We start from the raw sequence: 17,861 nt of genomic DNA on the forward strand, positions 1-17,861 counted from the left end.
TTCTTTGGAAACTGACATCATATATCAGCAGCCCATTGGGGGTTGTATACTATGATAGTGCATAAGTTGTTTTGGTACAAGATGCTGAGGAATAGCCATACCTTTAGAAAAATCACAGGCACTAGAGAAGTCTGAAGCAAGATCGTCACATGGCAGGACACATACACTAAAGTACTCAAATAATTCAGCCAAGACACATTCTCCGGTCTACCAAGATGATACACTAAAGTACAAACAATAGAAAGATCCAAGATAGAAAGAATAGGAATTGCAGGACAAACCCTATAGGAGTTCCTTTGCTAGCCTCACTGGTTTCTCCATTAAAAATGCAACTTCACCATTTGGTGCAGTGAGCAGATGATGATTTGAACCCTCTTCTTCACTCCCTGCTGTCGTAGATGACGCAACAGATTCCAACCCATCATCATCATCATCATCTGCATTGGCATTGGGACCAAGGTAAGAAAACATGTATCCATCAAAGTACCAAACAACCACATGCAGACGTCCCCTCTGGAATCTGCATGCACACACCGACGTGGAAGAGCAATACCCCTTCTTAACATTCAGAGCATTCATTGATGGGAAATCTTAGAGCTCAATCAATTGAATGAAAATGGATTCCCAACCTGATACCTATACACACACTGTTCTATACATTAATGGCCACCTATTCAGGTAGAATAATTAAGAGAGCCATGCACGGTAAACTTCCTAATATCCATGATTCATCAGCTAAGAAAAAAGTCACGGCTAGTGAGATGGCTAGAGCAATCTGCAGCCTGCTGGCAGTTAAACCACATATTTTCTTTGTTCAAGCATGGTGCTCATTCATTCTTATTATGATCCATTATCAACAAAGAAATGCTCCTGGGGTCTTTCTAATTTATTTTACCAGGATGTTATTGGGGTGGCTCTACCTCTATGTCACATCTAACTGTTAGGTTTTTTCTTGGGTTTGATCCCAGTTCTATTCTACTTCTACCAGAAAAAGAAGTGATCAAGAATACACAGTCAATTCGCTTTGTTGAGGAATACAACTTTAAATAATGCCTTCATCAACTTGAACACCCAGTAAGATAAATTCTCCTGCAGATCTTGAACTAACAAAGGGAAGAAACATGATTAATGGAAGAAAATTACCAGAATATGTTGGATGATCAGGAAGATGTCTAACTGCTGTGATCTGTATGCTTTCTGGCAGTAAACAATTACAGAAAGAACCTGAAACCTCAAATAAAAGCTCCTCGATCAGACAGGGAAATATTAGAACTGGACCACAAAATCCAAAAACACAAGCTGAGAAACTTAGCAGCTACGCTGCTGCCGACATTTGAAACCACCATATAACTCATATATTATTTACAAAAATACAAAGCAATGCTGGTTATTCACAGTTATTGATAACGCACAAACATTGGCCACAAATTCCAACAAAGAGTCGCATTTAAAATTGCACACTTTTTTTATCTTTTTTTTTTTATGAAAATAATTGATCACTTTTGCGTGCAGAGTACTAGGCCTAGAAAATCTCCAGTGAATTAGAAAGTAGCTTCTCATATAACATGATATGCGACTAACCTAATCGAGCCATTCGATTTATCCATCCAGGAATAGGCTTTCCAGTTAATCGCTTACAGACTTCATCAGTAAAGTGGTTGCAATTCTTGGCAATCAAATGGTAGGTGTCTCCATGATATTCTGCAGAAAGATGTTCCATGAATGACCGAAATTCTGAACGAGACATGTTGGTGCTGCCCAACAACACAGACCGTCGAAAAATGAAGCCTGGACAACTTCTTGGTTCCACCTCAAACACCCCACTGGTTGGGTACTCATGGGCTCCGAAGCCATACTCCATACCATGCACTGATTAAAAGATCAGTTGCAACAGGTTAATGCACATAAATTTCCAAGATAGAGACGCTGAAGAAAATGACAGGTTGATTTATTATTCACACAGACCTGATTTTAGAGTAAAAACAATCATTGAAATTGGAACATTGTGATGGTTAGAGAACATAGATTTAGTGTCAACTAAAATTCAGGTCAATTTGAAGTGCTATTAAGGATTATCAATCACCACAGCTGTTATAGTTATTTTTAGCCAGATACAAATTAAAACAATTTGTTGTTGTTGTTGTTTTAGGGGTTTGAGAGCACAGCTGTTTGTACCTAGACTTCCTAAAATATCTTTCTCCTCAATAACAAAAATGATAGTGATCTTTCCTGTCTGACGACTTGCATATAACTAGCTACAAATAGCCACAGTCGATAGTTCAGATTAGATATCTGCCTAGTGCCTAATGCTGATAAGAAATGTAAGAAACACAAGAGAAGCAAGCACAAGACACCTATAAGGTTTAAAGGTGTCTTGCAGCTTGCATCGGGAAAAATAACCACGCTAATCAAAATTAATGAGATGTGATAAGCTGAGATCTGATGGCACTGCCTTAAAAGCAACCATAACAGCGCATTATAAGGACATTATCATGCTTGTAGATGAAGTAGCAAACTCAAACTTGAGGGATCTTGCAATCATGAGAATTCTAAGTTTATGGAATAGTATGCTACAGAACTTGAGTGGTTTTTACATAGCCCTGCCTGGTAATCACTTGGTTCCCTACGTAATTGATGTCAGCTATTAGGCAATCTGTCCCAATCCTGCACCAAGTTAGCAACTAAGCACAGCACAACACCAATGATGTTGACGATAGTAACCTTGAATTATCACATCCTAAATAAGTCATTCAAGGAAAAGGAGAGTTTCCATTGTGTTGCCAAAAGAAATTCATATCTTAGGATCTCACTAATGAACATCTAGAGGAAACTATCCTACTTCCAGGAGTAATTTCCTTTTAACTCCAGCTGGAAAAGCTTCAATCAGGAGTTACTTGTCATTGAATGGTTGAGACATCTTACAATGGGAGAATTCCAGCTATTTCTCCGGACAACTCAAAATATGATTCTCAATTTTATCTCTTTTTCAATTCTCATGTTAATGTGTCGTTTACATCTCGAGTTTACTATGTTAATACAAACAATGTTAATTCCAAACAAAAGAACCCTAGAGAAGAAATAGATCATTTGATATTCTAGATAGCCCATAGAAAATAAAGACCACAGCATAGCACAAAACCTTTTACAAGCATATTTTACTCAAGTGATATGATTACATCTCTAGGTTCTAACAATCTGATTACTCCTAATAACAATCCATTGATACTGCTGTACCATGAATCCTCCAAATTGGAACACCAAGTTCCCTTGACCTTGAAACCTAGTTTGTAATTTGTTTTAAGAATAAAGCATGAATACAAAAGGGAATACAGAAAAAAGAAGGCTGTTGGGAACGAGTTTGACAAGAGGAGAATTGGGTCCATACATGCAGTGTACAGCTAAAGCTTCACTAATCTCACATATAGTTAGCTTCAATCCAATCCAACCAGCAATCCTCTATCATGTGAATTCGAAAAGATGTTAAAACTCACCCACAAAAAGGCAAACATATCAGATAAGAAATATGTTTCAATATTGCAAATGTTTTATCTTATCTCCAGCAGTACTATATTAGATAAATCATCCTAATACATGGAGAAACTCAGACCATAAAACATAATTTCAAGCCACCTTTAAGTAGCTTCTGCTAAGCCTTCCTCAAGATGTCTCATGTATTACCATTTTCAAGGGTTTATTTCAGGTAAATAAAGTACCAACTTCTCCTCAGGCACTTATAGTTCTCCTAAAAAATCCTTAGACAATCAAATAAGTAAAAGAGCATCAAGTTACTGATATTGCAATTCATAATCCAAGCAGCCCACATTTAACAGCTGCTGTGAGATAACACTAGATCTGAACATCCTAAGCTATAAACTTTGTTTCAAACGTTTAATGTTCAGTTAAAGGTGGTGTAGAATGAATAGTGTTTTGGCTTTTTTCTAACCATATGTCTGCTTTTGTTACGTCAGCCTGCTGTCACAATAGAAATAAGAATTCCATTTCAGTGAAATGGTGACCTCCAATATTAACCAGAAATATTTGAAATTGATGCTAATTTTGAGGATATAAAATTTTATAGAATTGCTGCTCAAAGGCAAAATACCACTTTCTTTCTGAATTGGTTAGAGATAAATACTATTTACGAGGGAAGGCTATATAAAACCACCTATGCACCTTTGATTTTGGCAAGCAGTTTGCCCCATGAGTTTGCTCCATTATTTTCATTTTTGCATGTAAATGAAACTCCCTGAAATAATACCTACACACTTAATGAACAGCCCATGATGGACTGAATTTCATGATTTTGGGTTCAATTATTTCTTTTGGCAGTAGTAGTTACCTTCTTCATGAAATCACATCACCAATGTTTCTAGCTTTTGTATTTAACAACCAATTAACTTTACGGGAAAAAAAGAGTAACGGAGTAAAATGAGTGGGCAAACATTTCTAGTTCAAAAATAAATAGTGGCAGGGGGATGCGTAAATACAGGGGAGTTGCTTGTGCATAATGAAATTATGAAGCACACATCACAAGTTGGTTTCCTTGCAACTTAATGCAACAACCATTTTCTTCAAAGCTGCAATAATCTCATCAGAGTTCATGAAAATATAAATGTTAAGAAAATTATTTGCTACAAGAGATTTGAGCATTTGGACAACATTTTTCTAAATTTTACAAGATCTAATATAGATGAATCAAACTTTCTTTTCTACATTACATTTAAAAGTGGAAGGCAAATTATCTAAACAAGGGAAATCTTTCACAGTCAGCATTTTCTTTCTCATGCACAATCCACGATGCATTACGGTTTCACTGTCTCGCACAATATGGATTTTCCAAGGCAATTATTTAAGGTGCTTGTGTGTTTCTATAGTCATTCTGGGAGTGAAATCAATCTTCTGTGAGAAAGGAAGCTTTGTGTTTATTTTTCTGTTTGTGAGAACAACTCTTGGGCCTTGGAAAAGCTTCCGAGTGAGCCAGAAGTTTTCTTTCAAATATTATGCGCGTACCATAAAATTCTGCTTCTTATCATCTCCATCTTCCTTCCTTCTGGTGCATTTGCCTCCCCCCTCCCTCCTTACAGTTATCGTGGGAAAACTAGTTTTCAAATAAAAAATTAAGGATGTCTCATGAGTGGCACCATCATAATTCCCTTACAGTGGGAAATGTTGCTTAGCACGATCTTCTTAATAATCTTGTTTCTAAAAGTTAGCCTATTTCCACATATACATGGTATCAGCATCAAGTTCAGAAAGAGTAGTTCATCCTTCCTGCTCATAGTTTCTGCCAATTTGGAACTTCCACTCTTAACAGTTTGTGTGGACCGTGGAAGGAAATAAACTAGCATAAATCTGCTCCTTGCTCCTTCTAGATTTAATTTAGTGAAGAATGAAATGAGTTGTGTCACATGTGCAGGGTGATTATAAGAATTTTGGATACTGAATTTATCCTACCAATGAGACGGGAATTATTCAATCTGCATCTGTAAAGATAGATACTTTACATTATTTTTAAGCAATAACTCTTTTGAATTAAATAAACAAGAGATTCCGTTGATTACTTTGAGAAGTAGATGCCATCTTAGCCACTGTGTGACTGCATATTGCATCTCTATGATCCATATCCAATTCATATTGGTCGGGAAAAAAAAAAAAGTTTGATGGTGATAAATGCAACAATGCATCATAGTGATGCATTTGTTCATGTCTCAAGATATCAATGACTCTTATTTGCAGGAATACTTTATTCTTCGGTGATCTGCCCTATTGCAAACGCAAACCTTCTAGTCTTAATCCTTTAAAAATGCCAAATTCTTCTGACACGTGATTCCCTCATCATGAGCTTCAGTCTACCTTAAAAAGTCTCCAGAAATAGAATTTTTACCCTAACATACCCTGTTACCAAAGGCAAAATAAAAAAATCCACGCAGGTGGAACAATGATTATCATTTGGAGTTTCTATTAATGCACAACTATCAAGCCAAAAGTCCACAACCTAGAATACTCTCACCAAGCAAAATTCAACTAGAAATGCCAAAATCACGCAGATTAAGCAGCAAGAAAGAAAACAAAATAAGTCTATCATCTATTAACATTCAATTAATTACCTTCAATACCGGAATGGAAGATCCCGAGGCCAAACCAATAAAGGTAGTTATTTATAGGTGTAAGATCATAGATGTTAAGATACAACATCACGCGACTGCTCCCTCCATTACTCTGCTCCTTCTCCTTCTCCGAGCTTGAGCTAGAACTTGAACTCAAAGGAAACAACCGCATTGTTTGCAATCCACGATTCTTCAATTTACAGTCCAGATTTTCTCTATCACAAACTCACCATCCTCTAAAGCAATTCAATAGAGTCCTAAAAATACAGAATAACAAAAAAATTACAAGAAATTGAAGCGAGAGAAAAAAAGGTTAATCAAGCTGTTTGGTTGCTGTGAAAAGTTGGAGTGCTTAGTTTTTAACTCTTTCTTGCATTTTCTCGGCAACCAACCAAACAGAGGATATAAAGAGAGAGTTATGTGCAAGTAATAGAAGCGACCAAACCCTAGCAAAAATTGAAACTACAAAAAAACTATTAGAAAAGAATTCAATTGTAACAGGAGGGGAAGAAACAAAGAAACGGCGGTGTTCATATATATATAAAAGCGCAGGCAGGGAGAAACAGAGAGCTTACGAGAGATGATTATTTTGGAAAATGAGTCTCTCGGATCGGAAAGTGGGAGGGAGGGGGTTGAATCACTTTCCGCTGCTCTTGTTTGTCCAGGGAGGAAAGAAAAGCAGTTGGCCTGAATGATTAGAGCTTCTATTTAATTAAAGTTAGTTAACTATTATTATTATTATTATTTAATTCATTAATTAATTATGATTAGCAGTGTCTCCTACCTTCATTTAAAAAAGCCAAAAACATTCCTCAACTCTGTATATGATCACACAGGCCAAAAGGGATGTATGATCAGTTTCACAGGGACCCAAACGACAGACCCAAGGACAGGTAAAAAAAGTTAAAAATAGGTCTTATCTTTCTACCTTCCAAACTAACAGTTCAATACCGCCACTTAAATTGATCTCAAAATTCTTCTAGCTGCATGCCAAACATGTTTGTCATTATTGACTTCATGGCATTAATTAATTCAATCATTAACAATTATTAACAAAAACAAAAAAACAAGAGGGTTTTTTTTTTTCCTGTATATCTTCATGAAACACTATTTATTAGTTTATTGGAATAATATTTTTTTGTTTTTTGTTTTTTTTTTAATTTTATCCTTTCGTACTAAATTTGTTTTTTATTAGGTTATTTTACTTTCATGATACGAGTCGCGAGTTAACCCGGTTGGTTCAAGTTTTTTTTAATTAATTTTTTTTTAATTTCATCTTTTAATATTGAGTTGATTGAGAATTAGGTTTGATGATTTGTTTTGTTTGCTTTCTATTAGGTTATTCTGACCTCATAACCTAGAAATTGTGCTTAAATGGTTAGCCCGCATTGATCCAGGTTGTTTTTTGTATTCTTTTTTTAATTGATATTTTTTTTTTAATTTCATCATTCAACATTGGGTCAGTTAGGAATTGAGCTTTATAATCTGTTTTAATTTAATTTCTATGGAGATATGTTAGTCTCATGATCAGGTTCACGGGTTTTGGCATTTTAACTCTGGTTAAATCGAGTTGTTTTTTTTTATTTTCTTTCTAAGAGGTTATCTAGGTTTCATAACCCGGTCCTCGGGTCCTTCGACTTTGTATTTGCTTTTTATTGGGTTGTTCTTATCTCATGACCCGGGTCACGGGTTTAGCAGGTAAACCCAGTCGACTTGATCTTTTTTTAATTGATTTCTTTTCCCAATTTCATCAATTAATATTGTGTTGATTAAGAATTAGGCTTCATGATTTATTTTGATTTGTTTTTTATTAGGCTATTACAGTCTCATAACATGAGAATAATGCTTAACGGGTTAACCTGGGTTGAATTGGCTAATTTTTTGTGTCATTTTTATAATTTCAATTTTTACAAATTTCATCGTTCAACAATGGATCTGGTATGGTTGATTGAGAATTGAACTTCGTAATTTATTTTAATTTGTTCTTTATGGGTTATTTTAGTCACATTAATAGAGTCGTGGATTTGGCAGGTTAACCCGAGTTGAATCAGTTTGTTTTTGTTTATTAGTTTATCTTGGTATCATAACTCGAGTCATGAATTTGACAAATTAAATTATGTTGTTTTTTATTTGTTTTTTTTTAATTTATTTATTTATTTAATCTCATTCTTTAACCTAGCGGAAACTGTACAGGCTGCATTTCCTTCCAAATGGAGTGACTGCCTCATTGGATTGGACGGCCTGGGGAAGACATGCAGCAACTAGCTGGGCAATAAGCAATGCGTTAACCTCTGAGCCATTGAACGAATGAAACAGCTTAAAAAGGAAGTAACCATGCCAGAAAATGGAATGATTAGAGAATGAAAACTGCGAGCCCTCTTCTGGCTTTGGGGCCATGCCTCGTATGGCACGAGCATATCATTGTCAGGCATCACTCATGGCTTTGTCTAACTTTGCCCCTTGGAGTGGGAAATGGTGGCTGGAATATGGATTCTAAGATTTTGTCCATTTGTCACCAAACCGACATTTAATTTCTACTGTTTGTTTCTTGTCAGGAAGAGCTGGTTAAAATGAACCGCGGAGATTGGGCTTCTTTCTTTCTTTCTTCTTTGAGTGAAAAAAATGTAATTAAGTTTTGCATCATAATTATGATTAGTTTGTATTATATACTATCTAACTTAACCCGGTTTAGATAGTGTTTGAGATTATGGTCATAGTTACTTTTCAAAATATTTTTTGTTTGAAAATGCATTAAAATATTTTTTTTTATTCTTAAAAATTTATTTTTGACATCAACACATTAAAACGATTCTAAAATATAAAAAAAATTAATTTAAAACAAAAAATATTCAGAAAATTTCAAAAGCGTTTTTTTACTGCAAAAACAAACACGCACTTAATATTGTCATTAGCGAACTTCTAGAAAGGCAGAATATTATTACATAAACCTATAACACGTGGGAAAACAATTGTTCACTTGCCTTGATTTTCCGTGGATTAAAATAGTGGATTGATGATTTTGCTCTGACAAAAAAATCAATTGAACTGGCCTTTGGGGGTAAAATATTCTTTTCAAGGGGTTCATTTGTCATTCTATGTTTGTTTGGGGCATCTTGATCTTTTCCCAATTTCTTTACATAGTAAATTTACTTGAATACCCTTCAAAGCAAAAAAAAAAAAAAAAAACCTTGTCTAGGAGCATTTTTTATTTTTTACTTTCTTAAACACAATGTAATGACTCAATTACTCTTAGAATCAAAATTCTCAAAACATAGATTCAGGGGCATTTGTGTATTTTCATAAGGGTTATTTCGTAGTAATTATTTGGTAATAGGGAAAATCTAGTAATTTGATTTTAAAAAAAAGTTGTTGAAGCGTGCGTTGCAGCGTTAGCCGCTCTGCTGCCTTGGACGAGACGTGCAACTGACTCCAATGGTTAAAAGGCTTTGTCCGTCACATCATTAGATTTCTCACGATGTCCTCTTCCTCAAACGATGATGCGTGTTGCTTATCTCTCGGTGGATTGTCTTCAATAAAGTTTTTTTTTCCCTTTTATCTCTCCTCTCTCGAAATTCATGCTGGCCATTTAAAATTTCAAGGTAGTCCCCTTAGTTGTGTGTATTTGAGTGTCGATTCGTATTTTTTTATTTGTAATTTTTATCCTTGATCCTTTTATAAAATTTTTATTTCTTTTCAATTTCATTCTTCAATCTAAATCTATTATTTTTATTTCTTTAATTTTGGTCTCAATTCTTTTATTTCTTAATTTTTTTCTTGCCCATTTTATAAAATTTCAATTGTTTCCAATTTCATCTTTAGATAAAAAAATAATAATAATTTGTTAATTTTTTTTAATTTAGACCTCATTGTTTTGGTAATTTCTTCTTTTAATTATTTTGTGAATTTAATTTTTATTTTTATTCAATCTAAAGTTATTCATCCTCTCATTTGTTTTTGTTTTTTTTTTAATTTGATCCTTATTCTTTTAATTTTTGTTTTTTCTTTTGGATCTTTTTGTATTATTTGTTTTTCAATTTCATCCTTCAACATTTAATTTATTAAAAATTAGGCTTTGTAATTTTTCCAGATTTGGTGTTTCTAATTAAATGGCTTCTGTCATAGGCTTTATAAGCAAACATGTGTTAACATTTTTCTCTTTTGCCTTATTTTCTTTTTCATTACTCAACATTGATTTATTTTTTTTACAAAATAGGCTTCATGGTTTTCTTCATTTTCTTTTCTATCGAGTTATCTCAATCTCATGACCTAACCTGCGGGTTTGGTAGGTTAACCCGAGTGTACTCACACCTTTTTTTTTCTTTTAATTACTCTTTTTTCTTTTAGATTCTTTTGTATGGTTGATTTTTTTAATTTTATCCTTCAATATTTGATTTATTAAGAATTGAGCTTCATGATTTTTTCATATTTGGTGCTTCCGGCCAAATGACCCGTGCCACGAGTTTTATAAGCTAACAATGGTTCTTAAAAAAATTAGGTTTCATGATTTTTTTCATTTTCCTTTCTATCGGGTTACTTGATCTCATAATTGAATATGTGGGTTTGGCATGTTGACCCGGGTGGGCTCGAGCCTTTTTATGCCTTATAATTGCTAAAAACAATTTTTCCTTTTGTATGATTGAGGTTTTTTTTTTTAATTTCATCTTTCAACATTTAATTAGTTGAAAATTAGGCTTCAAGGTTTCCAAATTTAATGCTTCTGGTCAAATGACTTGGGTCACGAGTTTAATAGATTAACACGAGTTGAAATTATTTTTTTTTCTTTTTTTTTTATGGAAATTGAGCATCTTGATTGAGTCCGGATATGAGATTTCATAATTTATAATTTTGAAATATTAGATTAGGATTGCTTTTTATATTATTAAATTAACCGAACTTATTGAACTTAGTAGACTCAATGACTCAAGTCTTGAATTTCTTTTACTTCATTAGAAGTCCTAGCGTTGCCTTAACTTTGTTCTTCTTACTTCTAAAAAAATTTGGCCTGACCTGCGACATTGCACTAGCTATCGATATAAGTTTATTTAAGTTATTTTTTGTGCTTTTAAAAAAAAAAAATTACCTTTGATATTTGGTTCATTATGATTAGACTTTTCATTTGTTTCAATGTGCGTTTTATAGTTTTATTACGATCTCATATCTTAGATCATGGGTTTCACATGTTAACCATTATTGACTCGAGTCAATCTAATATGTCTCCATCTCAATATTTTTTTTAAAAAAAATATATTATTCAATATGTCACTATTTAAGTATTTTAAAAGTGTTTTAGCTATTATGCATCAAATTTTTAACATCTTAATGTTTTAGTATATTTTTTTAGGCTTGAAAAAAAAAAACCAATCTACTCCGCCGGCCAAAAAGCTAGTATTGTAGCTATGAAATGAGCTTACTGGGTTCTTGTGCAGGTGCCAACCATAGCCCCTAACTACAATCTTGTGCTTTCTGCATACATTATGGCCTTTGATATGCATTATGCAATCTCTTTTCTTAGAAAGAATCTTGTTAAATATAGCGAAGTATTTCTTTCATGTGCGAACTACTTGCACCAAACACAGAAGCAATATGCAGCTTAACTATGATGCAACAGAACGGCTCCGCTCCATTTCTCGGATAACTTCAGTACTTTAAATTTACACAAAATGATGCTCCATTGGTTTAGCTGGGAAATCACAACGAATACAAACGCAGCTAGTAAATTTAATGCCATAACAGGCAGATTAGCTACTTGCTAAGAGAAATTATAAGTGAAATTCCATTAGTAACAGAAGAACTGGTGACTTCACACATTTACAATAACCACGTTCTACTAGAAGAACATATATTTACAATCAAAGATATTTGAAGCTATATGTTACAACCCATCAGGTATAATAAACGTAAGACTCCATGTTTAGTGCCTTACTCTTTAACTTGTCGAGCCTCGTATGCTTACACTGCAGTTGCTACCGTTGCGTGCTTCAAAGCGGAAATACCAGAGGCTTCCCAGGAAAAGACAGGCAAGGGATGCTAAGAATTGTGAAATAGTGTTTGGATGGCTTCAATTGCCGTTGCAGTTGACATTTCCAGTGTCAAGAACATTGTAGTATAGGCAGGATGGCCTGCCATCAAATTTGGAAACTACTTGACGAGGTAATAATCCACAGTAATGTTTCCCTAAACGAGCAAGGCAAATATCAATGATTTTCTTGAACAATCCGTCTTCTTGGATTAGTGGCTGCGCAACAAACTCAACAAAGGGCATCCACTGCAGGATGAAAACACCAGAAAGTTAAGGAGATTTAGAGACTATAGTCGGTGTTAATAAATTTGCAAGTAAAATCCATTATTGTAGATCCATTGAAAAACTCCTAGCTCAGCTTCAATTTCCAGTACTCTTCGTTGATCCCAAGATGTAATCTTATTGAAATATTGGAGTGAGATGACTACTTTATATATATATTATCGATACAATAAAATCTTACCAAAAAAATTAAAAATATCATAAATAAAGAGCCACAAAAACATAGAATAATAAACTTAAAATTAAAAAATATGATTTCTTAAAACAATAATAATAAATAAATAAAAACACGAAACCTCCACATAACGGGGGGACAGTGGCTAGCTATTAAAGTAGTCTAATGATCATGCGTCGTTTGGCCGGCTAAAAGAACAAGCTAGCACTGTGTGATCATTGTGATTGTAATGAATCACCTTCAGGCCAGTCAGAATATTGGTGATGCATGAGACAAATAAGCCATAGCTTCTGTGGATTCAATTACATCTTTGATCAGACAGAGGAATTCATTTCCAAAATTTTCACAATTATTTATGCAAGAATGAATAATGTGAAGCTAACTTACACACATCAGTAAGGAGAGGTACTTACTTTTGCTGCTTGGATTTCAAGATTATCAACCTTAATCTGAGCTGACAAGGGTTTCAGCATACATACAAAGAACAGATCTGACTTGTCAAAATCCAAATTGTGAGCATGCCTGAAATCAGTGTTGAAGGCTACATTAGACAGAGTGTTGGGAAAGGCATACATGTGTGTGCGCGCTGTCCGATACTCGTGTATCTAGAAGATTTCATCAGGCATAGCATCTTTGTAGCTAGATATACATGATTATGAACCTATGATGCTTCCATTACAAATCATTCATTCATTTCTTTTCTTTGCACAGCAAAGAAAGGATCGATTGCACATTTCCAGAACTGTTCAGTGCATGAATATTGCTATGAGAGGAAACAAGTGAAGCCAAAGTCAAAAGTTCTTAACCTGAATGCTATGACTTCCACAAACTCGGTATCGACCTGCAAAATAAACAAAAACTCAGCTGACATTATTGGCACGACTTGATCGTTCAATGTTAATTTATTATGCTGATGTAAGTTGGTAACTATCAATGGTCCTGGAAAAGAAATTTTAGTGTAAATAAATTAAGTACGAGATTGAAGATTCTTACACCAGTTTCCTCCTTGACTTCCCTTACAGCTCCTGTGTAAATCTCTTCTGACTGAAACAATATTTAGCAATTGAGATTTAAAAGCTGAAATGATATATCAAGGTTGGTCTTTCATTCGAAGTTTTCATAAATAGCTGATTCCTTGGTTCAAGATAAAATTACGTACCTCGAGAATAAAACCAGTCGGTATTTTCCAAAGATCGGCAAATGATGGAGCATAGAATTTCTCTTGTACTACAAGAACCTGCAATTGATTGCCAAAGATCTTTTTAAAAAAAATGAGACCATTGTAGTGCTGAAGGACTGGTGATCTAAATTTGTCAAAATTAGTTAATTGGGGCAGCTTAGAAACTTTTCTTTTCCTCAATAATCACACCTCATTTTTGTCATTGATCACAAATCCCCCAACACCAACTTGATGCGTAGCATTAGAAGGAAGCATACAAGGTCCTTCGGGAATCCAGTAAGTCAGCATCACGTATCCTCGTTCTGCGTGGTGGTACTCAAAACCTTCCTGTTAATCAATTTACTCATCCACTCAGATTGCATGTCTCGTGAAAAGATTGAAGGAGCCAAACATTCCTCATCATTTTCTTGAGTCATTTAATGAACTGGTATAAATTGCAGATGCTTCAAGCCAATGAAATGAAACAATTCAGTAGTAATGTTTAAGTTTGAGCACAAGTTACCTTCACAGCGACTGGAACAAGCTCTGATCGTTCCAGGGGCAGCTTGAGCCAAATTCCCTTCTTTCCCTGCAGTAAATTGACATGGTAGAAGTCAATTTGGTGACCAACATAGGGTATCCAAGAAACAATTTAAGCCACACAGGAGTTGATCATGCAGCGGCAGAAATTTACCTTCATTTTCCAGTGTGAAAGGGAAAATTGGAGCATTGGAGCAAAGGCATCTGGATTAACCGGTAATCTATCCGGATCAACCACAACTCCCCCGTACTCGTCATCGCAGGCATCAAATACTCCGACATTTCTGGAAAACAGACTTGAACCAGCACCATTTGTGCTAATCTGATAAAAGTAATTCTCTGCTGCGGTTTTTTCTTTGTCAACTGAGCTAATAGCCCTCTTTGGCATAAATGTACCTTTTGAACTCAAATAAGATGCCTTCGTAAATACTCCTGAACATAAGAAGCCATGGAAGCAAAACACTCATTTGCTCATCTTTTAATGCGAAAAAAAATGTCTCTCTGTTAATGAAATGCCGAATCACCAACTATGCCAAATTGGGAAGCAAGAGCAGGAAATCAGTAAATGCTATAACCTAATGAGATGAGACATGGTTGTCCGTTTATAATCATTTACTAGCACTTGGTCTCTGTTTAAAGAGTACATAGCAAAAAGCAGAACAACCTCGGCAAAACACAGATAACTTCAGAAGGAAAAAAGAATGGCTCAGAGCATGAACTGGGTCTCAAAATGTCTGATACAGAAACAAAAACAAACCCTTCAAATCGAAATGTGTAAATGCCCTGCTTGAATGCCAAGAACATTGAGCAACACAGACAAAAACAAGGAATATAACAAAACCGCATGGACTTGTAGTGCTAATACAATGATTCATCACCAGTCCCACTTACCTCTGCAAGAACTGAACTCTTGAGAAAATTTAACACCAACTGAATGTTCGAAACTGGAAAACGGACTTGATTTTGTCCTTGCCACGAGGGCTGCTTTCTCAGATAAAGATGATGATTTGGAATCAAGAAACTTCAACTCCATTGATGAAAATGTAACTCAAATCCCAACTAACCACAACCCTACAAATCGAAAGCAATCATATATATATATATATAGAGAGGGAGGGAGGGGGGTTATAAAAAAAATTTATCATAACAAGAAAATGTTATTGGGTTCTTCGTCATTCGGAGTCTTCAATAGTTTGCATGGCCAAGTTCGATTCGTGACAAAGAAATAGCATATTCAAACAAATCAAAAATACTGCAGGGAAACTTCATGAAGTGACAAAAACCAAGATATGGTGCAAAAAGCCAAGATTAAAGTATAGTGGAAATCTTGCTCAACATGTGGTGTAAAATGAAGATATCAAGTAAGATTAAACCAGCTAGTCATGAAAGAGGAGGGACTAGGGAGTGTGTTAAAAAATGAGATTTTTGTCAAACGCGCCTTTCAGGAATGTGAAGGGTGACATGATGTTATTTTACATGAGGGCATGGATGTTAAAGCATATTCCTACAAGGAAGACATGTAGATACCGTTGGAGAGAATTTGTTTGTGGTGATTTACCGACAAAGTGGCTGAAGATGGAGACATGCAACCCTAATGATATTTAATTAGGAGCAACAATTCATGGATCTTCAGTTTTTTTTAAATAATGTCATTTAAATATTCTTATTTCAACATCATGATATTTATTAAAACTTTATATTTACCATTTATTATCTCTAGAAAGAAATTAACTTTATATATATACACACACACATACATATATCAATCAATTATAAGATTAATATAAGTCAGTCCTAAGACAAAGTGAAATAAAATCAAGAAAATAATGGCTTTGGATGGTTATTAAAAGTTGTTTAAAAGTCAAAAGTATTCAAAATCATTTTAGATTTTTTTTTTTTTAGAATAGCTTTTCAATGGTGAGATCAAACAAATTGACATGAATGGTGAAAGAGAATTAGAGTCGAGATTGTAGGAATGTTAATTTTTTTTAAATTTGATGCTTTTAATATTTGATTTATTGGGGATTAGGCTTCGTGTTTTCTTTATATACGGTGCATTCAATCTAATAACCCGGGTTAAGGGTTTAAAAAATTAACGAGTGTCAACATTCTTTATTTTTTACTTATTTTCCTTTTCTATTTCATTATTTGATATTAGTTTTTTTTTATAAAAAAACTAGCTTTGTGATTTTTTTTTAATTTATTTTCTATTGAGTTATTCTGATCTCATAACTTAAGCCACGAGTTTTGCGGGTTAACTCACCTCTTATTACTCATATTGCATGTCTATCACATTACCCCGGGTTAACTCAGGCTTGGTTTTCATCCTTTTTTTATTCAACTTCGTGCTTTCAAAGGTTTTTTCCCAAGTTATTGTGATGATTTTTTTATATTTATTTACAGAGGATTCTCGATTTATTTAATTGGATGCTTATATAAAAATTTTAATTTATACTTAAAAATAATTGATGTTGAAAAACATGTCTAAAAAAATCTATATATATACACTGATTCTTAAATGACATTAAATCCAAGGAAGACTTTATCAATTTAGCTTAATGCTAAATAAGTTGATGTATGATTTTATATTGCATTAAAATATCTAATATTGAACATCTCCTTCAAATTTTAAAAAGATTAAAAAGAAATGGAAAGGTGCTCCTTCACTTACTAATAAGCTGTTTGGGAGTGTGGTTGCGGTTGTTTTAAAATTAAAATGATGTTTTTTTATTTTTAAAAAATTATTTTTGAGATTAACGCAACAAAACGATCCAAAACATATAAAAAAAATTTAAATTTTTAGAAACACGGGTTGACCGGCGTTTCCAAACACTCCCAAAACCTTTTTTTCCTGTTGTATTTCCAAAAAAAATTTCTCATATCTTCTTTTTTTCATAGGTAATTGCAGATAGGTAATTTTTTTAGTGCTAGTAACTTCGCAACTCAATATTACTGAATTATATAAACACTACCAAAGTCTAATCAATTATATAAGCTGTTATGTTGGACCGACAGAGGTGAAAGAAATCATAAAAAGATCTTTTTTTCTTCTAATTTTTGGTGCGTGAAACATACTCCAGGCATGAACGCGTGATTGGGAAATACGTGGCCAGCAATGCACTACGTGATTTCTCCAGCAATATCTGGATTGAGGCTTTTGAGAGATGCTGTGTACCGATTACCACACCCGCATATAATTAAAACCATGTATGTACTCTCTTCCTTACAAGGCATTGTGATTTCTTACCTTATCAAGAATTTGAACGTTATCAAGAATCATGCTACTCCTTACCAAATAATAATAATAATAATAATTCCAATCGTAAATGATTGAAATCAAGAAATTTGTTTATATGTGGTTTTAAGTTTAAATTCTATAATTATTAATATGATAGCTATTAAAAATTTACATTGTTATTAACTTTAAGGCTCGTGAGATTAGTCGAGGTGTGTGCAAACTGACCCGAACATCCATGTTAATAAAAAATTAATAATAATAATTCCCTAAATAATAATAATAATAATAATAATAATAATAATCCAAACATCCTTAATTTCTTTTTTTGAATTTTTTTTATG

The 17,861-nt window shown here is 33.9% G+C and overlaps 2 protein-coding genes across 6 annotated transcripts; both read right to left on the reverse strand.

The window, feature by feature from the left end:
- On the reverse strand, positions 1-6,877 carry LOC7471646 (deSI-like protein At4g17486). 3 transcript variants are annotated; one of them, XM_024597543.2, is made up of 5 exons: positions 6,683-6,877; positions 6,108-6,364; positions 1,582-1,869; positions 1,144-1,224; positions 1-431 (listed from the first exon to the last, which is right to left on the reverse strand). In XM_024597543.2, the coding sequence occupies exons 2-5, from the start codon at positions 6,277-6,279 to the stop codon at positions 283-285; spliced, it is 690 nt and encodes a 229-aa protein (XP_024453311.1). In that variant the 5' UTR covers positions 6,280-6,364; positions 6,683-6,877; the 3' UTR covers positions 1-282. The 3 variants fall into 3 exon arrangements, with proteins under 3 accessions (XP_024453311.1, XP_024453310.1, XP_024453309.1); XM_024597542.2 differs by having other exon boundaries at positions 1-434; XM_024597541.2 differs by having other exon boundaries at positions 1-437; positions 6,683-6,868.
- Positions 6,878-11,820: 4,943 nt separating this feature from the next.
- On the reverse strand, positions 11,821-15,723 carry LOC7471647 (nudix hydrolase 8). Of its 3 annotated transcripts, none has more exons than XM_024597539.2 (9): positions 15,174-15,720; positions 14,437-14,711; positions 14,266-14,331; positions 13,953-14,090; positions 13,743-13,820; positions 13,577-13,627; positions 13,390-13,424; positions 12,997-13,105; positions 11,821-12,372 (listed from the first exon to the last, which is right to left on the reverse strand). In XM_024597539.2, exons 1-9 carry the CDS (start codon positions 15,313-15,315, stop codon positions 12,166-12,168), a joined length of 1,101 nt encoding a protein of 366 aa, XP_024453307.1. In that variant the 5' UTR covers positions 15,316-15,720; the 3' UTR covers positions 11,821-12,165. The 3 variants fall into 3 exon arrangements, with proteins under 3 accessions (XP_024453307.1, XP_002304298.3, XP_024453308.1); XM_002304262.4 differs by having other exon boundaries at positions 14,437-14,714; positions 15,174-15,717; XM_024597540.2 differs by lacking the exon at positions 11,821-12,372 and adding an exon at positions 12,586-12,873 and having other exon boundaries at positions 14,437-14,714; positions 15,174-15,723.
- Positions 15,724-17,861: the final 2,138 nt, after the last annotated feature.

Source organism: Populus trichocarpa, chromosome 3 (assembly GCF_000002775.5).
Source record: "Populus trichocarpa isolate Nisqually-1 chromosome 3, P.trichocarpa_v4.1, whole genome shotgun sequence".
In the NCBI taxonomy this organism is placed as follows: Eukaryota; Viridiplantae; Streptophyta; class Magnoliopsida; order Malpighiales; family Salicaceae; genus Populus; species Populus trichocarpa.